At 46.8% G+C, this 23,329-nt stretch overlaps 1 protein-coding gene across 4 annotated transcripts in view; it reads right to left on the reverse strand.

The window, feature by feature from the left end:
- Positions 1 to 134: 134 nt before the first annotated feature.
- The window catches only part of numa1 (nuclear mitotic apparatus protein 1), a 96,110-nt gene continuing 72,915 nt past the window's right edge, over positions 135 to 23,329 (reverse strand). For all 4 annotated transcript variants that reach the window (XM_052025817.1, XM_052025820.1, XM_052025816.1 and 1 more), the window contains exons 22-26: positions 13,297 to 13,433; positions 12,358 to 12,573; positions 7,075 to 7,194; positions 5,909 to 6,070; positions 135 to 3,184 (exon numbers count right to left, since the gene is read on the reverse strand). In XM_052025817.1, coding sequence (XP_051881777.1) covers positions 3,146 to 3,184; positions 5,909 to 6,070; positions 7,075 to 7,194; positions 12,358 to 12,573; positions 13,297 to 13,433 — 674 coding nt within the window. In that variant the 3' untranslated portion in view covers positions 135 to 3,145. The remainder of the gene's footprint in view (positions 3,185 to 5,908; positions 6,071 to 7,074; positions 7,195 to 12,357; positions 12,574 to 13,296; positions 13,434 to 23,329) is intronic.

Below are 23,329 nucleotides of genomic sequence, written 5' to 3' on the forward strand. Positions count from 1 at the left end.
CTGGAAAGCTGTCTCAGACGTCAGCTTGTGAAAGATGTAATAGCATCCAGCTCTCTGCGGGATCAGTGCCACCTCACAGCCCCAGCAGATTAAATTCACCAAACCACAATTTATAGCAAAACATTCCAAGAAAATGAAACTGATCCATATTTTATTGTTGAGAAAATATTGAAGATTACCGTGTGGAATCAGAAGGGCTACATTAGAGAGAGAGACAGAAACAGTCTAGACATCTTGTATAAAAAGAAAACTAATAGTTTTTAAAAGCCTGCTTCAGACAGAAAACAGTACATCATTCCTGACAGAGTAATGGGGCCATTCCAGTGCCCCTGTAGTCTGTGGACAAATCCCAGATACCGGGTCACTTGGAAACTCCCTCCCATTCACTGCCAAACCAAGTAGCCAGTCAGCAGAAGCTGGCGAGTTCTCAGTCAGTACAAGTGCTTGTGCTCCCAGCTGTGCTCTGGGTTTGGGGGGCGGGGGTGGGTGGGGGGGGTGGCCACTGGCAAGTAATGAAATACAAACACAAGGTTGAAAAGAAGAAAGTCAAATGGCTGGGCAGGAGAGAGGAGAGACAGGCCGGGTCTGGCTGCCCTCTCCCTTCCCTTTTCCACCTACAAGCAAAACAATTCTTATTATTGGTGGTTACTTGGAAGACCCGCACAGGGTTTGGGCTTGGTTGCTGGTGAGGGCACATTCCAACTGGCAGCAAGACCAGTCCCATGGGTTTTTTTTTAAGGAAAACAAGTGCACTTCCCTGGCAGCCTCACCTGGACAGAGCTGCTGAACTCTCACTGAAGCCAGCGGAGAAACAATTCATTGCAGTGCCCAGTCAGACTCAAAGCAAGCAAATGTGAAGTGGACTCCCTCCATTAACATGCTCAGCATCCAGTGTACACAAGGACACAGGTGCAAACACACTCATGTCACATGTATGAACACAAACACAGAGTGTGGAGAAACATGCACAGCTTACACACATACTCCATCAGCTCACCAGCCAAGTGCTGAGAGAAGTGCAAAGGATACACACTCTCACTCTCGTACACACACACTCTCATACACACATTCTCTCTCTCTTGTGTATACACACACCCTTCACACTGACAGGACAGAAGCAAGTACGTTTTGTTTTGAAAGGAGCAACACGTTTCCCAGATTAGCAAAAGGAAACTTAAAAATAAAACTAATTTGTGCCCTTGACCAATCGGGATTGGGTTAGAACCTTGTGTGGCTCAGCAGACTGAAACCAGCCATTTGACTTTCAAGTCCAATCTTCAACTTCATAATACCGACAAGAGCGTAAAACAGGCTTATCATAATAAATGCACCATCACAGATTAATAATGACTACATATACATATCACAGCTCTGAGATAGGCAGAAACTGAAGCTTGCACAGGGCTGGGGATGCAGCCCAGAGAAGATGCCTCCAACCCAGTCAGACTGTGGCAGTGGGGGTGCTGGATACCTCCAGCAGTCACAGAGGGCAGGATCTCTGAGCAGTAACAGTCAGCATCAGTAGTCTGTACGCAGGAACCACTGGAAAACCAATGAATTTAATTCCTCGGAAAATCTTGCAATGGATGAAAAGGCAGCAGATAATTAGTGATATCAAACAGGTTCCCTGCTCTTAGTGTAACCAAACTTCAGGGTGGATCCAACGTGTCCGGCAGGCAGATCTCCCTCCCTCATTCCCTTCTCTTCATACCAACCTCCACCCCCCCCTTCCACCTCCAGCCACTCCACTCGAGTCAGGGTGTTGCGTCTGGGAGAAGGGTCACAGCGGGGATCCGAATCAAAGCCACTTTCTTTCCTCCAGATTCGGCGCATCAGCCTCTGGAGGGCAGGGTCTGTATGCAGTCCGAGGGGAGGTTTAGGTGGGGATCGGTGGTTGGGTGGACCAGATGCTCTGATGCGGGGTCAGAGAGTGGGGAGTAAGTCACTCGGTACAAGGCTAGAGCCTCACACACACAGGCTGAAAGAGGAAGTGGGCATAGACACACAGGTTAAAGCCACTGCATCTGCTCCGAGGAGGATCCTCTGGGAATCTTCACCAAAAGGTGATGGGGGAGGGAGGCAAGGGCAGAAGCTGGGGAGGTGGCACCGGCACACACGGAGGCAAAGTCAGCTTGTCGGACATCAGCTCCAATCAAGTGTGGGAGAAACTCCCACTCCTTTTAAAGAGAGGAGCACCACACCATTTGACACAAATGCAGTCAATGGTTTAAAATCAGCGGGCTAGAGAAATTCTTTGTTAACGACACCGATTAATTTAGCCCGAAGGATGGGGGAGAAAACAGTGGGCAAGGAGCCATCAGCATCAAATAACTGAGTGACATTTCCCACCTTAAGGCAGGTTCCAGGTATGGTTTCCGTTCCCAAACCTCACTTCTATACAGCCCCGATCTAACGAACTGTGGGAATATGCTGGGACTGCCAACCATCAGCTGGGGATGGAAGTGGGGGCTGCTTCGGAGTCCAACATCATTGAAAGTCAAAGGATGGGAAGGTAGGGCCCAACCAAAGCTGTGTCACCTCTGTCCCCTGAGCCACCCACCTGCCAAGGCTGTGTCACCTCTGTCCCCCGAGCCACCCACCGAGACTGTGTCACCTCTGTCCCCTGACCCACCCACCGAGACTGTGTCACCTGTCCCCTGACCCACCCACCGAGACTGTGTCACCTGTCCCCTGACCCACCCACCTGTCCAGGCGGTGGGGTCCGCTGCACACTCACGTGTCCTGTGCAAACCCGGTTTCTGCTGCCATCAAATGGCCTTTCCAAAAAAAGAGAAACTAGCTTCAAAAGCATCAACTAGGAAATTTACAACAGCTGAGATTCGCAAAAGGATGCAAAAGATAGTTTGATAGTGAGTTTGAGCTGTGATTCTAACACAAATAACCAGCATGAGCGTTGAAATCAGGAAAGTGGGTGTGTAGCAAGGAGCAAGGCAAGATCAGGGCTCACTCCCGATGCTACAGCACTCCTCCACTGATTGGTGTTCAGTCCAACTAGTTACTCGCTCTTAAGGCAAATTGTTTGTAAAAAGTAGAGTAAGCCAGCACTTGGGCCGATTGTTATGCAGGCATGGTGGGTCTCAGCATAAATATCATCGGGGTCTCCGCGGTCACTTTCCCGCTGCACTCAAATCTTGCCCCTGGAGTATTTGCGTTTGCCAGCATCCTGCAGCAGAGGGAGAAAGGAATGAAGGTTGGTCAGAGGGCAAAGCAAGCCGTGCTGCCTGGCTTTGGCGACCTTGGCTGACTCAATGTTGGCGCAAACGCTCAAATGAATTCCTTGCCCTGATCTTTAGAGTCACAGGGTGGTACAGCACACGAACAGGCCCTTCAGCCCACCCTGTCCACGCTGACCCTTTTGCCCATCTATACTAATCCCAGCTGCCTGCATTTACATATAAACATGGAACAGGTCAGCACGATACAGGCCCTTTGGCCCACAATGTTGTACCGACCTTTAAACCTCACCTAAGGCTATCTAACCTCCATATGCTTATCTAGCAATCTCTTGAATTTGACCAATGTACCTGCCTCCACCACCGCCCCAGGCAGCGCATTCCATGCCCCAACCACTCTCTGGGTAAAAAACCCTTCCTCTGATATCTCCCTTGAACTTACCACCCATTACTTTAAAGCCATGCCCTCTTGTATTGAGCATTGGTGCCCTGGGAAAGAGGCGCTGGCTGTTCACTCTATCTATTCCTCTTAATATTTTGTACACCTCTATCATGTCTCCTCTCATCCTCCTCCTCTCCAAAGAGTAAAGCCCCAGCTCCCTTAGTCTCTCCTCATAATGCATGCTCTCTAAACCAGGCAGCATCCTGGTAAATCTCCCCTGCACCCTTTCCAATGCTTCCACATCCTTCCTATAATGAGGTGACCAGAACTGGACACAGTAAGTGTGGTCTAACCAGAGTTCTGTAAAGCTGCATCATTACCTCGCGGCTCTTAAACTCGATCCCACGACTTATGAAAGCTAACATCCCATAAGCTTTCTTAACTACCCTATCCACCTGTGAGGCGACTTTCAGTGAACTGTGAATATGAACCCCCAGATCCCTCTGCTCCTCCACACTGCCCAGAATCCTGCCATTAACTTTGTACTCTGCCTTGGAGTTTGTTGACAGTCAGCTGTTTTGGAGGGGGTTTAATGCAGGAAGGAGCCACACATTGTTGATGGGGGTCACGAGGGGGCTCAGAGGGAGGGTGAATGAACAAACAAGGCTGTTGCTGGGACTGGACAGGCTAGGACTGTTTTCCCCTGAAGCAAAGGAGGCCGAGGTATGACCTTTTACAGGTTTATAAAACCATAAGGGGTAAAGATAGGGTGGGTAGTCACAGTCTTTTCCCCAGGGTAGGGGAGTCTAAAACCAGAGGGTACAGGTTTAAGGTAAGAGGGGGAAGATTTAAAGGGGCAAGTTTTCCCTACACAGAGGTGAATGGAACAAGCTGCCACAGGAAGTGGTAGAGGCACGTAAATTTACAGCATTTAAAAGAAATTTGGACAGGTATATGCATAGGAAAGGTTTAATCGGGATAGGGGTCAAACACAGGCAGATGGGACTAGCTTAGAAAGACACTGGTCAGCATGGATAGAATGGGCCGAAGGGCCTGTTTCCTTGCTGTACAACTCGATGGCCACAGACGTGATGGGAAAATCTCACCTGCCACGTATGCACTGATTGGTTCACACTGATGGCGATACAGCCAATGGACACTCACTAGCTCGTCACCTGGGCAACTCGTCAGGGCAAGGCCCTGAAGGGGTGGGCTGCAGAAAGGGGGGCCTGCCCAGGTGATCACAGAGAAAGGAGGCCACTCTGGGAGCTGCAGGTGTAGGGAAGTCGCCAGACTCAGGGCATGGTGCAGGAACGGCTACGGGAACGTGGAGGGTGCGAGATCAAATCCCACCTGTGTCAGGTATGACCAATGGTAACCCAACAACTGGAAAACCAACCTTGAAGCAGTCAGATTTATGCAAAATAAGTACGGAAATATGTGGCCATCCACTCCAGTGGGTAGAATAGAAAAACAGAACATGGGGGGGTGGGGGGTGGGAGCCTACAGAATGCAGAAGGATCTGGCCCCTATGTACAGCAAACAAAATATTAAAGTTATTTAGGAAGGCAAGTGTAACGTTGGCCTTTATTGTATAATTCAAATGTAGGCCTTGTCTTGCTTTACCAAACAAATCGCTGGAGGAACTTGGGATGCTCCTGGACCCACTGAGTTCCTCCAGCAGTTTGTTTTTTTTGCTCCAGATTCGAGCATCTGCAGTCTGTGTCTGCAAGGCTTGCTTTACCAGGTTTCCTTATCTGAAGCACTGTACAGACACAATCCCTTTACTGAGGGGGAGGGGGGAGATATACGCACATGGGGGGCAGTTCAGAGAAGGTTCACAAGGTTGATTTCTCAGACGAGAAAAGGTTGAGCAGATTGGGTCCATACTCCTTGGGGTTCAGAAGAATGATACACAACCTTATTACTACAAGATTCGGACGGGGCAGGAGAGTGAGAGAACGTTTCCACTTCTGGGGGAAATCTACAACTATAAAGGACACAGCAGTTTAAGATGGAGAAGAAGTGGAATTTTCTCCTCTAGCAGGAATCTTTGGAATCCTCTGCTTCAGACAGCTTCAAATTTACTATTTTGGCTACAGTGGAGTCAGGGTTAATGGGGAACAGGCAGGAGCCGAGACTTAAATCAGATACAATCTTATTGAAGAGCCGCGTGACCGAATCATGTTCCTTACGATCTCAAGCCCAACCAGACGACCATCTCCACATGAAGAAAGCCCAGCGTAGGCCCGACATGATGAGACTGGGACCCTCCAGCTTCTCCTCATTTCCCAGCTTTTACAACTTGCCCACGTTTGAACCAGGTATTTACCTTTTTAGAATTTGATCTGGGTGACTTCCTGGGTGACTTCTTTGGGGTTTTCTTGGGTGTTTTCCTGGGGGTGGCCCTCTTATTGATGCTCCGCAGCAAGGTGCTGCCCAACTTCCGAGGCGTGTTGAAGACAGTGTAAGATATGGATTTCCGTCTGTCATCCTGAGAGAGAGAGAGAAAACAAATAAGTAAACTGGTGGAGTGGGGGTGAGGGAGTGTCTGTGAGGAGAAGAAATATCTCCCAAACAGCTACATGGTAATGACCAGATCACATCTTGGTGTCTTGGTGTCTGAGAAATCAACCTTGTGAACTTTCTCTGAACTGCCCCCCATGTGCGTATATCTCCCCCCTCCCCCTCAATAAAGGGATTGTGTCTGTACAGTGCTTCAGGTAAGGAAACCTGCTAAAGCAAGTCTTGCAGACACAGACTGCAGATGCTGGAATCTGGAGCAAAAAAAACATCTTGGTGATCTGCTTCAAGTTCCTGGGCGTCAACATCTTGGAGGATCTGTCCTGGACCCAACACATCGATGTAATCACGAAGGCGGCACCCCAGCGGCTCTACTTCGTTAGGAGTTTGAGGAGATCTGGTACGTCACCAAAGACTCTTACAAATTTCGACAGATGTATGGTGGAGAGCATTCTGACTGGTTGCATCACTGCCTGGTATGGAGGCTCCAATGCACAGGATCGCAAGAGGCTGCAGAGGGTTGTAGACTCAGCCAGCTCCATCACAGGCACAACCCTCCCTGCCATCGAGGACATCTTCAGGAGGCGGTGCCTCAAGAGGCGACATCCATCACTGAGGACCCTCACCACCCAGGACATGCCCTCTTCTCGTTACTACCATCGGGGAGGTGGTATAGGAGCCTGAAGACCCACACTCAACGATTCAGGAACAGCTTCTTCCCCTCCACCATCAGATTTCTGAACGGTCCATGAACACTACCTCATTAATCCTTTTTTTATGTGCTATTTATTTTTGTAATTTATAGTAATTTTGGCTTTGCCCCGCTGCCACAAAACAACACATTTCACATCATACAATTCAGTGATAATAAATCTGATTTTGATGAACAGTGAATTGATTACAGAGTGTTTAGAGATGCAGATTCTTTATTTAAGGTAAAACCAGCTTCCCTGAGGAAGTGATGGAGGAACGCACCTGATTCCGGGCCTTATTCTGAGTCAGACGTTTGGATCGGTTGTCGTACTGCGCCTGGCCTTGCTTGTCCTTTTCCTTTGGGCTCAAGGGGCGCGGAAAGCAGCTCAGTTGTTTCTTGGCCTGGGAAATCAGGGAAAAATAAAGTCATGAGATTTTGTTCTGCATGCAATCCATACAGATTATTTCATCACATCAGTGCACTGAGGTAGTACAAGGGTAAACAATAACAGAATGCAGAATAAAGTGTCACAGTTACATAGAAAGTGCAGTGCAGGCAGACAATAAGGTGCAAGGTCATAACAATGTAGATTGTGAGGTCAAGAGTCCATTTTATTGTACTCAGGGATCATTCAATAGTCTTATAACAGCAGGATAGAAGCTGTCCTTAAGTGTGGTGGTATGTGCTTTCAGCTTTGTTAAAAGTGCTACACATGCACCAGGAAAAGCTACACGCTAAAAAATGTTAGAATTAATTATTGAGGTAATAGTAGAACATCTGGAAAGCCTTGATCTGATCAGGCAGAATCAGCAAGGCTTTACGAAGCTGAAATTATGTCTGACAAATTTATGAGAGATCTTTAAGCATCAGCCAGTGTGGGTAGAGGGGAGGCAGCAGCTGTGGTATATTCGGATGTTCAATGTGTACGATGTTGGAAGTAATACCCAATGTTGCGGGCCGAAGGGCCTGTGCTGTGCTGTAGTGTTCTCTGTTCTAATATATGGGTAGAGGATTGGCCAAGCAGCAGGATAAGGGGGTCATTCTTGGGAATAATGCACAAGGTGCAGGATCAGTTCATTCCCCAGAGAAGGAAAGACTCAAAGAGGGGAAAGGGGCCACTGTGGCTGACAAAGGAAGTCAGAGATAGCATTGTGTTAAAAAGGAAGAAGTCTGGCAGAGCCAAGCTGAGTGGGAAGATAGAAGATTGGGAAATTTTTAAGGTGCAGCAGAACTTAACTAAAAAGGTAATTCGGGAAGAAAAAATGAGGTACGAAGGCAAGCTAACCAGGAATATTAAGGAGGATAGCAAAAGCTTTTCTTTTTAGGTATGTGAAGGGAAAAAAGTTAGTTAGGAACAATGTTGGGCCCTTGAAGACTAAATCGGGTGAAATTATTATGGGAAACAGGGAGATGGCAGTCGAATTTAATAAGTACTTTGGATCTGTCTTCACGGGGGAAGACGTAAGAAATCTCCCAGAAGTAAGAATGGACAAAAGGCAGAGGGTGACAGAAGAACTGAAGTGGATTGATATTAGGAAAGAAATGGTGATGGGTAGACTAACGGGGCTGAAGACTGACAAATCCCCAGGTCCAGATGGTCTGCATCCCAGGGTACTAAAGGAGGTGGCTCTAGAAATTGTGGATGCATTGGTGATCATTTTCCGATGTTCCTTAGATTCGGGGACAGTTCCTGAGGATTGGAGAATGGCTAATGTTATCCCACTTTTTAAGAAAGGAGGGAGGGAGAAAACGGGGAATTATCGTCCAGTTAGCCTAACATCTGTGGTGGGGAAGATGCTGGAGTCCATTATTAAGGATGAAATAGCGGCATATTGGATAGCAATGATAGGATTGGGTCGAGTCAACATGGATTTGCCAAGGGCAAATCATGCTTGACTAATCTATTGGAGTTTTTTGAGGATGTAACCAGGAAAATAGATGAGGGAGATTCAGTGGATGTTGTATACCTCGACTTTCAGAAGGCATTTGATAAAGTGCCGCACAGGAGATTGGTGGGTAAAATTAGGGCTCATGGAATTGGGGGGCGGGTATTGACGTGGATAGAAAACTGGTTGGCGGATAGGAAACAAAGGGTAGGGGTGAATGGATGTTTCTCAGAATGGCAGGCCGTGACTAGTGGGGTGCCACAGGGCTCGGTGCTGGGACTGCAGCTGTTTACGATCTATGTTGATGATTTAGGTGAAGGCATTGTGAATAACATTGGCAAGTTTGCTGATGATACAAAGTTGGGTGGCAGTGCGATATGTGTAGAGGAAGTTAGGAGAATTCAAGGTGATTTGGATAGGTTGGGTAAGTGGGCAGATACTTGGCAGATGAAGTTTAATGTGGATAAGTGTGAGGTTATCCACTTTGGGAGCAGGAACAGGAAGGCGGATTATTATCTGAATGGTGTGGAGTTAGGTAAGGGGGAAATACAAAGGGATCTAGGAGTCCTTGTTCATCAGTCACTGAAAGTGAATGAGCAAGTGCAGCAGGCAGTGATGAAGGCTAATGGAATGTTGGCCTGTATTAAAGGGGAATTGAGTACAAAAGCAAAGAGATTCTTTTGCATTTGTACAGGGCCCTGGTGAGACCACTCCTGGAGTATTGTGTACAGTTTTGGTCTCCAGGGTTAAGGAAGGATATCCTGGCTATAGAGGCCGTGCAGCGTAGGTTTACGAGGTTAATTCCGGGGATGTCGGGACTGTCTTATGCTGAGAGGTTGGAGAGACTGGGATCGTACACGCTGGAATTGAGAAGATTGAGAGAGGATCTGATTGAAACATACAGGATTATTAAGGGATTGGACAAGATAGAGACAGGAAATATGTTCCAGATGTTGGGGAAGTCCAGGACCAGGGGGCATGATTTAAGAATAAGGGCTAGGCCATTTAGGACAGAGGTGAGGAAAAACTTCTTCTCCCAGAGGGTTGTGAATTTGTGGAATGCACTGCCTCAGAGGGCAGTGGAGGCCAATTCTCTGGGCACTTTCAAGAAGAAGCTAGATAGGTTTCTTATAGATAGGGGAATCAAGGGATATGGGGACAAGGCAGGAACAGGATATTGATTGTTGAGGATCAGCCATGATCTCAAAATGGCGGTGCAGACTCGAAGGGCCGAATGGTCTACTTCTGCTCCTATTGTCTATTGTCTATTCTCAGAGTGGCAACCTGTAACCAGTGGGGTGTTGCCAGGATCAGTGCTGGGATGGCAGCTGTTTACAACAATCTCGAAGGACTGTTGCCAAATTTACAGGTGATACAGAAGCAGTGGAGGGGAAGGGAGCTGTGCTTACAAGGAGGTATCAACGAGTGAACAGGCAAAAAACTTGGTAAGGGGAATATAATGTGGGAAAGTAGAACATGGTTTACCTTGGAAAAAAGAATCATAGAACAGATTGTTTAAACGCAGAAGGATTGTGGAAAGCTGGGATTTGGTGGGGGGGGGGGGGGGGGGGGTGGTGGCAGGGAAATCCTCAAACTGGCCATCCCCAGGTTAAGAACATCCAACTTATGGACACCCCTACACAAAGACGAACTCCCCTCACCAATTTTTACAGATGAACCTGTCTACACCTCGATGCCTCGGTAAAGCAGCCAACATAATCGAAGACCCCTAGTTTCTCTCTTCTCCCCCCTCCCATCGAGCTTGAGAACATGTACCACCAGGCTCAAGGACAGCTTCTACCCCACTGTTATCAGACTCTTGAACGAAGATAAATCTTGATTTCTCAATGTCATAACCCCTGCACTTCACATTAACAACATTTAATAGGTACTTGGATCGGTACATGGATCGGAAAGACTTAGAGGGTTATGGGCCAAATGGGACTAGCTTCGATGGGAATCTTGGTCAGCATGGACCAGTTGGGCCGAAGGGCCTGTTTCTTTGCTGTACGACTATTTGACTACCTGCACTGTACTCTCGGTAACTCTAACACTACATACTGCATTCTGTTATTGTTTTTCCATTTGTACTACCTCGATGTAGTTATGTATGGAATGATCTGTCTGATGGTATGCAATCAAAGTTTTTCATGGTGTATGTGACAATAAACCAATTACTAATATTATTAAATTCAAAAGTCCAAGGTGGCTTTGCTTACAGCAGTGATGCACTTCAAAAAATAAATGCATCAACTGTCCATGAACATACAGAACGATTAGGAACACTTACATGGCAGATACATTAGGGACATTTAAGAGACTCTTAGATAGACACATGAATGATAGAGAAATGGAGGGCTACGTGGGAGGGAAGGGTTAGATAGATCTTAGAGCAGGATAAAATGTTGGCACAACATTGTGGGCCGAAGGGCCTGTACTGTGCTGTAATATTCTATGTTCTAGAACCTATGAAAAAGCACTATAAAATTGCAAGCTTTACCTCCACTTAGTCATAGCATTGTAGACCAATAAAGCACGGATACAGGCCCTTCGGCCCAACCAGTCCATACTGACCACAGTGCCTACCTAGCTAGCCCCAATTTCCTGCATTCGGCCCATATCCCTCCAAACCCCACCCCTCCATGTACCTATCCAAGTGCTTCTTAAGTGACACTGTTGTACCTGCCTCACCCACTTCCTCTGGCAGCTCGTTCCATACACTCACCACCCTCTGTGTGAAAAAGTTGCCCCTCAGGTCCCTTTTAAATCTTTCCCCTCTCACCCTAAACTTATGCCCCCCAGTTTTGGACTCCCCTACCCTGGGGAAAACACTGTTACCGTCCACCTTATCTGTGCCTCTCATAATTTTAAACACTTCTATAAGGTCACCCCTCATTCTCCTCCGTTCTAAGGAATAAAGACCCAGCCTGGCCAACCTCTCCCTATAACTCAGGCCCTCTAGTCCTGGCAACATCCTCGTAAATATTTTCTGCACTCTTTCCAGTTCAACCACGTCTTTCTGATAATAGGGCGACCAAAACTGTGCACAGTACTCAAAGTACTGCAGAGAGTTGTGGACACAGCTCAGCACATCACAGAAACCAGCCTCCCCTCCATGGACCCTGTCTACACTTCTTGCTGCCTCAGTAAAGCAGCCAACATAATTAAAGACCCCTCCCACCCCGGACATTCTCTCTTCGCCCCTCAGCCATTGGATACAAAATACAAAAGCCTGAAAGCACGTACCACCAGGGTCAAGAATCCTGCTGTCAAGACTACTGAACGATTCTCTAGTACAATAAGATGGACCTCGTTATGACCTTGCACTGCACTTTCTTTGTAGCCGGGACACTTTATTCTGCATTCTGTAATGTTTTTACCTTATGCACTGTTGTAATGAATTAATTTGTACGAACGGTATGCAAGACAAGTTTTTCACTGTACCTTGGTACAAGTGACAATAATAAACCAATTCCAAATGCAGCCTCACCAACGACTTGCACAAATGCAACATAATGCCCCAACTCCTATACTCAATGTCCTGACCGATGAAGGCCAGCGTGAAGGGATTACACCAGAGTTTACAGCAGGGAACAAGGCGTCTGCAGGAGCAGGTTTATACTCCACAATAAGCCATCCCTCCAAGCAAATAGAACTAAGGACTCTTACGCTCCTTACCTCAGGGGTGCCCGATCCCTGGTGTGACTCCTCGGAGAGTCGCTTGCGCTGCCGAGTGGTGACTCCCTTCCAGTTGGGGTCGAGGGAGTCTGTGGCCAGGTTCCTTAGGCGGACAGCGTTTATCTCCTTGGGCAGCAGGGTGGCCCGACGGAGAGTCTCGTTGGGGTCTCCAAGCCTCAGTTCGTCCTCTGTAATCACGGATTCAGCGACAGCAGTCTGGTGGGGCAGGGGGCAAGAAACAAGCCTTTAATTTCACGTCAGGAGGCTTTGTGAAGGAGCATGGGATCCCAACTGATTAGTTCATCGGTTTACTTTTTAAACTGATTAAATTAAGCATTTAATATAGACCACAAACTGCCCTCCAGGGGAGGGAAAGGCTGCGATGCCCTCCACAGTCAAATAGACAGCAGGTGCTCACTACCAATCTCCATCACAGGAATGGCTGGAGAGGGAAAAAAAAATTGAAGGACCAGAGGCTCTTAGGGCAACAAACTTTTCATTCGTAAGGTTAGCCTGAACAATTCCTTCTTATAAATAAAGGCTATAGATTCAAAATCATTGACAAAAGAGGGAGGTGATTAGTAAAATCTTCAGTCAGTTGACAGAATGTGGACAGCGATTTCACATGGAAGTCCATGCAACATCCTAATGAGGAGGAGAACAAGTTTAAAAAACCAGGGCTTTGGACCCTTTGAAAGAGCCAGCACAGACCAGAGTAGTCTGTGTAGGGATAGTACAAGAGGTACATGAACAGGCAGGGAATGGAGGGATATGGACCACGTGCAGGGAGATGGGCATCACGGTCAGCACAGATAGGGTGGGCTGAAGGGCCTGTGCAGTTGTCTGTTCACTGTAGTGTGTTTCTACAAATGAGAGAGTAGATAAATGAAAATATATTTCTCTGATAAATAGATGCCAAGAGGAGACTCAGCTTCTTACACTGGGTTCCAGAGGATAGGAGGTCTTCAGATGCGGAGGACAGACCCCGTTCCGACGCTGCAGCTCGGCGATCCGATTCCAGTCGTCCAACTGGTCGGGCTCATCCTGGCACCCTCCTGGGTACAATGCGTTCGAACCTGATGGGGAAGCAGGGGGTTGGTTAGGAAGAAGGGAAGTGAACCCATTAGGGAGTTTCTCCAGACACGTGGATGTAGATACACACGGAGTTAGCGAGGCAGGCTCGCAAGAGAAATCACCTGGTACAGGCACTGGTCATGGAAACAAAGAGGACTTGCTTGCCTCCGGGGGATAAGCAAGCTGCCACCTACAAGGATATAGGAGGACACTTGCACCTTTAAACCTGTTCTATTATTCAATGAAATCTATAAATCAGTTCAATTTTTCTCCCTTTTCTCTATATCCCAAAATCCAACAATAGCCCAATAATCACACTCCTGAAATTTACTACTGACCACCTGGCTCTACAGAAGATTGACCATGGACTCCAGGAAGGGGAAGTCAGGAGAACACACACCAGTCCTCATTGAGAGGTCAGCAGTGGAAAGGGTGAGCAGCTTCAAGTTCCTGGGCGTCGAGATCTCCGAGGGTTTATCCTGGGCCCAACACATTGATGCAATCATGAAGGAGGCATGCCAGTGGCTCTACTTCATTAGGAGTTTGAGGAGATTTGGTATGTCACCAAAGAGCCTTGCAAATTTCTACAGAAGTACGATGGAGAGCATTCTGACTGGTTGCATCACCGCCTGGTATGGAGGCTCCAATGCACAGGATCGCAAGAGGCTGTAGAGGGTAGTAGACTCAGCCAGCTCCATCACGGGCACAACCCTCCCCACCATCGAGGACATCTTCAGAAGGCAGTGCCTCAAGAGGCGACATCCGTCACTGAGGACCCTCACCACCCAGGACATGCCCTCTTCTCGTTACTACCATCGGGGAGGAGGTACAGGAGCCTGAGAACCCAGACTTAATGCTTCAGGAACAGCTTCTTCCCCTCCATCAGATTTCTGAACAGTCCAGGAACCCATGAACACTATCTCGTTATTCCTTTTTGTTTGCACTATTTACTTCTATAATTTATAGTAATTTTGTGTCTTTGCACTGCACTGCTGCCACCAAACCACAAATTTCACATCATCCAGGTCAGTGACAACAAACCTGATTCTGATAAATCTCCTTGCAAGTAAACCCAATGAACTGAATTCCATTATCTGTTGGCTCGTACATAAAAACACAGAGTTCACTCCCAAGAGTCTAGCATTTGACAAGGTATTGAAAATAAAAGTTTATGGTATAGCAGTGAACATATTGACGGTAGAAAACTGCCTGGCTAATGGGAAAGAGCGCAGGCAGCAAGGGGTTATTCTGTGGTTGATAAGATGTGGGTAGCAGTGTGCCGCACAGAGTGGTGCTGACGTCTCAACTTTTTACAATTTATACAATGATGGATAAAGGCGCCAAATCTGCAGATGACACAAAACTAGGCAGGGAAGTAAGTTGCGAAGACATGAGGAATATGGAGAAGTCTTGAGAAGGGCGGCACGGTAGTGTAGCGGTTAGCGCGACGCTATTACAGCGCCAGCGATCAGGGTTCGATTCCCGTCACTGTCTGTGAGGAGTTTGTACGTTCTCCCCGTGTCTGCGTGGGTTTCCTCCGGGTGCTCCGGTTTCCTCCCACATTCCAAAGACGTATGGATAGGTTAGTCTGGGTTTAAAATGGGTGGCATGGACTCGTTGGGCCGGAAGGGCCTGTTACCACGCTGTAAATAAAATTTTAAAAAAAGTGATCTGGGGGAAAAGATAAATAAAATATTACAGGCTCTCCCCGGGTTATGAAGGCCCAATTTATGGACACCTGCACATACAAATGAGCTCACTTGAATGTTATAAAATTCAAATGAGAATCAGTCTTGAGAAATCTGTTTACATGCAACCTCCCTGCAGTAATCAGACTCTGTTGTCTCTTAAGAACACAGACTATTTTCACTGCAGGTGACCACTTAAGACAGTTGCTTTGGAAATTAACAAGCAATTGCTTCTATTGATATTGTGCAACAATACTCAATGGAACATCCACTGATACTTCAAGCCCATCAAAACCAGCCAGTGACCGTGGGACAGCCTGACTCTGTCCCACTGTAACGAGGCAGGGGACAACAATAAATAAATGTTCATGTTAACTGGCCCTCATCAACACCATTAATTACAATACTGTGGAGGTGAGGTTATTGTATCGAGTGATTGTCTATTTTCCGACTTATGCACAAAATCGAATTATGGACATCTGTAACAGAACATAGAACAGTACAGCACAATACAGGCCCTTCGGCCCACAATGTTGTACCGACCTTTAAACCTCACCTAAGACTATCTAACCCCTTCCTCCCACATATCCCTCTATTTTAAATTCCTCCATATGCTTATCTAGTAATCTCTTGAATTTGACCAATGTACCTGCCTCCACCACCACCCCAGGCAGCGCATTCCATGCCCCAACCACTCTCTGGGTAAAAAAAAACCTTCCTCTGACATCTCCCTTGAACTTCCCACCCATTACTTTAAAGCCATGCCCTCTCGTATTGAGCATGGGTGCCCCGGGAAAGAGGCGCTGGCTGTCCACTCTATCTATTCCTCTTAATATTTTGTACACCTCTATCATGTCTCCCCTCATCCTCCTTCTCTCCAAAGAGTAAAGCCCCAGCTCCCTTAGTCTCCCTTCAATGCATACTCTCTAAACCAGGCAGCATCCTGGCAAATCTCCTCTGCACCATCTCTAAAACTTCCACATCCTATAATGAGGCGTCCAGGGCGGCACGGTAGCGTAGCGGTTAGTGCGACGTTATTACAGCGCCAGCGATTGGGGTTCGATTCCCGTCGCTGTCTGTAAGGAGTTTGTACATTCTCCCATGTCTGCGTGGGTTTCCTCTGGGTGCTCCGGTTTCCTCTCACATTCCAAAGACGTACGGGTAGGTTAATATGGGTTTAAAATGGGCGGCGTGGACTCGTTGGGCCGGAAGGGCCTGTTACCACGCTGTAAATAAAATTTAAAAAAAAGAACTGGACACAGTACTCCAAGTGTGGTCTAACCAGAGTTTTATAGAGCTGCATCATTACCTCACAGCTCTTAACAATGGAACCCATTTATAACTGGGGGACAGGCTGCATGTAAATATTGTGATAATGCAGGGCTCTGAGGTAGAGGGATCTGGGTCCTTCAATGCATGACACACAAAAGGATCGTATGCAGGTACAGCAAGTGAGTAGGAAAGCTCATGGAATGTTTTTATTGTTAGGTGAATAGGATATAGAGCAGGAAAAATGTTTCTGTTATTTTATTTTGGAGTATTGTGTGTGGTTCTGGTTGCCCCATTATAGGAGGGACATGGAGCGGGTGCATAAGAGGTTCACCAGGATGCTGCCTGGATTAGAGGGTATGAGCTATAAGGAGAGGTTGGACAAACTTGGGTTGTTCTTCCGAGAGTGCCAGAGGCTGAGGGGAGACCTGATAGAGGTTTTTAAAATTATGAGAGGCACAGATAGGGTAGGCCGTCAGAGTCTTTTCCCATTGGTAGAAATGTCAAACACCAGAGGAAGTGCTTTTAAGATTTTTGGGGGGCGGGGTGGAATTTAAAGGCAACATGAGGGGCAACATTTAAAAAAAGAGTGGTAGGTGCCTGGAATGGGTCACCAGGGGTAGTAGTGGACGCAGGCAGTTTGGTGGAGTTTAAGAGGCTTTTAGACAGATGCATGAATATGAAGGGAATGGAGGGATGTGGATGATACACAGGAGGATGACATTTAGTATAAACTGGCATTATGATCGTCACAACATTGTAGGCCGAATGGCCTCTCCCGTGCTGTACTGTGCAGGCACGGTAGTGTAGTGGTTAGCATAACGCTATTACAGCGCCAGCAACCCGGGTTCAATCCCAACCACTGTCTGTAAGGAGTTTGTATGTTCTCCCCGTGTCTGCGTGGGTTTCCTCCAGGTGCTCCGGTTTCCTCCCACATTCCAGAGACGTACGGGTTAGGAAGTTGTGGGCATGCTATGTTGGTGCCGGAAGCATGGCGACACTTGTGGGCTGCCCCCAGAACACTCTATGCAAAAGATGCATTTTACTGTGTGTTTTGATGTACATGTGACTAATAAAGAAATCTCATCTTATTTCGGGCATTGGATAAATCACACTTAGGAGAACTGTGCACCATATTAGTCTCCTTACTTAACAAGGCATGTTTTGGTTGCAGTTCATTTGATTAATACCTGGAATGGGCAAGAATTAGTCCTGAGGAAAGGAAGGACAGGCTAGGCTTGTATCTGCTGGAGTTTAGAAGAACGAGACTTGATCAAAACACCCTGAAGGGTCTCAACGTGACAGATGTGAAAAGGATGTTTTCTTTGTAGGAAAATCTAGAACCAGAGGTCATTGTTTAAAAATAAGAGGTTGCCCATTTTAGACGAGGTGAAATCTCTGAAAGGGCAGTGAAAGCAGAATCTGAACATGTTTAAAGCAGAGAGAGAGATTCTTGATAATGCAAGGAGGTGAAATGTTAACTCTTCAGGAATGCAGAGTTGAAGATACAAGCAGATCAGCCATGATCTTATTAAATAGTGGAGCAGGCCCGAGGGGTTATTCCTGCTCCTAATATGTATGTAGCTTCCCTGAGCCCTGTGCATATCTGACGACTTCAACAGTTTGCACATAACCTCAGCCCATTAATGCACGCTGGTGTTAATGTTGCAAGTTTGTCTCCCTCCCTTGGTCAATTCTAGTAAATGCAGTAATATTTTGCCCCAGTGACCATTTGTAGCTTTTCCTGCATTAATGGTGTATTTTTCTTGAACACAAGCAACTTATGTGAATAGGGCCCCGTGAGTAAATCTGTGCAGTACCACAATATACTGTATTAGTGCAAGCTGCTCTCTTTTTTTGGTCCAATCCTGATCAAAGACTACAGATAAACATAGGCTGACCATGCACCAGCTACCAGAAGTGTTTCATTCATCATTCCAGAGCGCACATGAGGCTATTCAGCTTAGGATGCAAGCAGGATCAGCAGAGAGGAAACAATCTGCTGAAAGGTGGGCGTTGTGGAGGGATTGTCTACGGAGTCTCTGTGGGTGGAGGTTAGGAACAGGAAGAGGTCGATAACTTTACTGGGTGTTTTTTTATATATAGGCTGCCCAATAGTGACAGGGTTATTGAGGAGCAGATAGGGAAGCAGATCCTAGAAAGGTGCGAGAATAACAGAGTTGTTGTGATGGGGGATTTTAATTTCCCAAACATCGATTGGCATCTCCAGACAGTGAGGGGTTTAGATGGGGTGGAGTTTGTTAGGTGTGTACAAGAGGAGAGGCTGTGCTTGATTTGATATTGGGAAATGAACCTGGTCAGGTGTCAGATCTCTCAGTGGGTGAACATTTTGGTGACAGCGATCATAATTCTATCTCCTTTACGTTAGCACCGGAGAGGGATAGGAACAGACAGGCTAGAAAGGTGTTTACTTGGAGTAAAGGGAATTATGAGGCTCTCAGGCAGGAAACTGGAAGATTAAATTGGGAACAGATGTTCTCTGGGAAAAGTACAGAAGATATGTGGCAAATATTCAGGGGGTATTTGTGTGCAGTTCTGCATAGACATGTTCCGATGAGACAGGGGAGTCACGAGAGGATACAGGAACCGTGGTGTACGAAGGCTATAATAAATCTAGTCAAAAGGAAAAGAAAAGCATACAAAAGGTACAGAGAGCTAGGTAATGTTAGAGATCTGGAGGAGTACAAGGCTAAAAGGAAGGAACTTAAGAAAGAGATTAGGAGAGCCAGAAGGGGACATGAGAAGGCCTTGGCGGGCAGGATTAAGCAAAACCCCAAGGCGTTCTACAAGTATGTGAAGAGTAAGAGGATGAGATGCGAAAGGATAGGGCCTATCAAGTGCAGCAGTGGGAAAGTGTGCATGGATCTGGAAGAAATAGCAGAGGGACTTAATGAATACTTTACATCAGTATTCACTATGGAAAAGGATCTAGGGGATTGTAGTGGGGACTTGCAGTGGCCTGAAATGCTTGAGCATGTAGATATTAGAAAAGAGGTGGTGCTGAAACTTTTGGAAAGCATCAAGTTAGGTAAGTCGCTGGGACCGGATGAGATGTACCCCAGGTTGCTGTGGGAGGCGAGGGAGGAGATTGCGGAGCCTCTGACGATGATCTTTACATTGTCGATGGAGATGGGAGAGGTTCCAGAAGATTGGAGGGTTGCGGATGTTGTTCCATTATTCAAGAAGGGGAGTAGGGATAGCCCAGGAAATTATAGATCGGTGAGTCTTACCTCAGTGGTTGGTAAGCTGATGGAGAAGATCCTGAGAGGCAGGATTTATAACATTTGGAGAGGTATGGTATGATTAGGAATAGTCAGCATGGTTTGTCAAAGGCAGGTCCTGCCTTACGAGCCTGATTGAACTTTTTTGAGGATGTGACTAAGCACATCGATGAAGGGAGAGTAGTAGATGTAGTGCATATGGATTTCACCAAGGCGTTTGATAAGGTACCCCATGCAAGGCTTATGGAGAAGGTGAGGAGACATGGGATCCAAGGGGACATTGCAGTGTGGATCCAGAACTGGCTGGCCCACAGAAGGTAAAGAGTGGTTGTTGAAGGGTTGTATTCTGAGTGGAGGTTGGTGACCAGTGGTGTACCTCAGGGGTCTGTACTGGGACCCTTACTCTTAGTGATTTTTATAAACGACCTGGATGAAGAAGTGGAGGGGTGGGTTAGTAAGTTTGCAGATGACACTAAGGTTGGGGGTGTTGTGGATAGTTTGGAGGGCTGTCAGAGGTTACAGAGGGACATAGATAGGATGCAGAGTTGGGCTGAGAAGTGGCAGATGCAGTTCAACCCAGATAAGTGTGAAGTGGTTCATTTTGGTAGGTCAAATATGTTGGCGGAATATAGTATTAATGGTAGGACTCTTGGCAGTGTGGAGGATCAGAGGGATCTTGGGGTCCAAGTCCAGAGGACGCTCAGGGTGGCTGTGCAGGTTGACTCTGTTAAGAAGGTATATGGTGTATTTTCCTTCATCAATCGGGGAATTGAATTTAGGAGCCGAGAGGTATTGTTGCAGCTATATAGGTGTCACTGCTCAGACCCCACTTGGAGTATTGTGCTCAGTTCTGGTCGCCTCACTACAGGAAGGATGTGGAAGCCATAGAAAGGGTGCAGAGGAGATTTACAAGGATGTTGCCTGGAATGCGGAGCATGCCTTATGAAAGCAGGCTGAGGGAACTCGGCCTTTTCTCCTTGGAGAGACGGAGGATGAGAGGTATTGATAGGGTAGATAGTCAGAGGCTTTTCTCCAGGGCTGAATTGGTGGTCACAAGAGGACATAGGTTTAAGGTGCTGGGGAGTAGATATAGAGGAGATGTTGGGGTAAGTTTTTTTTACTCAGAGAGTGGTGAGTGCGTGGAATGGGCTGCTGGAAACGGTGTTGGAGGCAGATACGATAGGGTCTTTCAAGAAACTGTTAGATAGGTACATGGAGCTGAATAGAGGGCTATGGGTAAGCCTAGTAATTTCTAGGGTAGGGACTTGTTTGGCACAGCTTTGTGGGCTGAAGGGCCTGAATTGTGCTGTAGGTTTTCTGTGTTTCTTCTATGATCAAGCAGCATCTGTGGGAGGAAAGGAATTGTCGACGTTTTGGGTCGAAACCTTGCATCGAGGACTCCCACAGATGCTGCTCAACCCACTGAGTTCCTCCAGCAGATTGCTTGTTGCTCCAGATTCCAGCGTCTGCAGTCTCTTGTGTCTCAACAGAGGGGAACCTGCAGATGTGGTCTATTTGGATTTTCAGAAGGTATTTGACAAGGTGCCAGATAAAAAAGGTGCACAAAATAACAGCTCATTGTATTGAGGGGAGAATGTGTTTGCATTGATTGAAGATTGTTCTCTGTGTGATAACCAGAGTTAGAAATAACTGGTCTTTTTCAGGCTGGAAGGGTGTCAGGGGGGAGCACTCCAAGGATCAGTCCTTGACCTTCAATTATGTACTATTTATATTAACAACCCGGAGGAGGGGGCAGAGTGCAAAGTATCCAAGTTTGCCAGTGACATGAAAATAGGTTGAAGAGCGTATTACAGTGAGGATATTTGGAATCAGGAAGGTACAGGAGCCTGAAGACCCAAACCCAACAATTCAGGAACAGCTTCTTCCCCTCCGCCATCAGATTTCTGAATGATTCACGAACACTACCTCATTATTCCTTTTTTTTGCACTATTTTTGTAATGTACATATTTTGTGTCTACACTGTACTGTTGCCGCAAAACAACAAATTTCACATCATAGAATCAGATTTATTATCGCTGACTTAAGGTTGAGTGAGTAGATGAAGTTTAATGGAGGGGGGGGGGGGGGGGTGGAAGCATGAGGTTATGCACTTTGCCGAGAGGATCCTAACGGTGGACTATCATCTAAGTGGAGAAAGACCACTGATGACCAAAGTACAGAGGGGTCTAGGTGTTCTTGTGCACAAACAGCAAAAGGTTAACAAGCAAATGCAGCAAGTGATCAGAAAGACAATCAGCACATTGGCCTTTATTGCAAGAGAGTTAGGGTTCAGAAATAGGAAAGTTTTGTTGTAGATGGTACTGATGAGGCCACACTGGGAGCACTATGCTGTTTTGGTCCATTTAAGAAAGGATGTACTGGCATTGGAGGCAGTGCAGAGCAGACCCACTGGACTAATTCCTGGGATGAGAGAGTTGCCATATCATGAGCAGCTGAAGAAACTAGCTCCATCTTCTTCAGAGTTTAGAATATTGAAACACAAGGTTCTAAGGAGACATGGTGGAGTAAACATAGAGGCATTTCCAGTGGGAGAACCTCAAATAGTTACAAGATTAGGGGCCAGTCATTTAAAACCGAGAGGCATTAGAACAGTTTCTAGCAGAGGCTGGAAGCTCTGGAATTCTCTACCCAAAGCTCGTGGAAGCTAGATCACTGGGGGAATTTAAAGAGGAAGTAGGTACATTTTTGAAGGATCAGGGAACAGAGGACTCTGGGGAACTGGCACAGAAGAGGAGACGAGGCAGAAAAGCCATGATCATATTGAACGATGGGCAGGTTTGAGGAGGAGGGCACCCAGCCAGTGTTCTTATTGTGCCTGTGCCAGCTTTATGGACAAGCACTCCATTTAGTTTCAATTCCTTCCCAATTGCCCACAGAACACTATTCCCAAGTAATTAACCAATTCCTTCTGAAGATGCCTATTGAATTTGCTTCAACTGCCCTTTCAAACAGCACATACCAGATACATCTGCCCAAGTAAAAGTCCATCATCACATGAAACTTGTCCACCTATCACTGCTCTGCTTCCCCCCCTCCATATATTGGGCCTCCCCTTTTCCTATCTTCAGTCCTGAAGAAGGGTCCTGACCTGAAACGTTGACCACCTGCTTTTCTCCACAGATGCTGCCTGGCCTGCTGAGTTCCTCCAGCATCTTGCTGTTTTTTCCATCTAGATTCCAGCATTTGCAGTCCTGCGTTTCTCAATCACCACTTTGTTTTTTCTCCCCCAAAACTTTCATCCAGGTCTCTGGTCAACAACCCTCCTGCCACTGGAATAGGAAGCAACCATCAAGGTTTTGAACACCTTTATCAACTCCCCTTTCAACCGTCTCTGCTCAAGGAGAACAAACTCAGTCTCTCCACAGAACAAACTCATCACTGGGATAGTGCTGGGAAGTCTCCCTCGTACCCAAAGTCTATGAAATCCTTCTGAAAGTGCAGGCCTTGAGCTGATAACACCAAACCAGTTCCACCAGCTACCTCCATAGTCATGTGTCACCAAGGAGCCTGCCTAAACGGGAGTCAATGGGAATCGAGGGTTCACCCTCCATTGGTTGGAATCATACCTAGCACAAAGCAAGATTGTTGTGGTGGTTGGAGGTTAATCATCTCTGCAGACGTAAGGAAGTGTTGATGAGGCTCTGTGGGGCACTGGTGAGGCCTCATTTGGAGTACTG

Source organism: Pristis pectinata, chromosome 11, assembly GCF_009764475.1.
Source record: "Pristis pectinata isolate sPriPec2 chromosome 11, sPriPec2.1.pri, whole genome shotgun sequence".
Lineage (NCBI taxonomy): Eukaryota > Metazoa > Chordata > Chondrichthyes > Rhinopristiformes > Pristidae > Pristis > Pristis pectinata.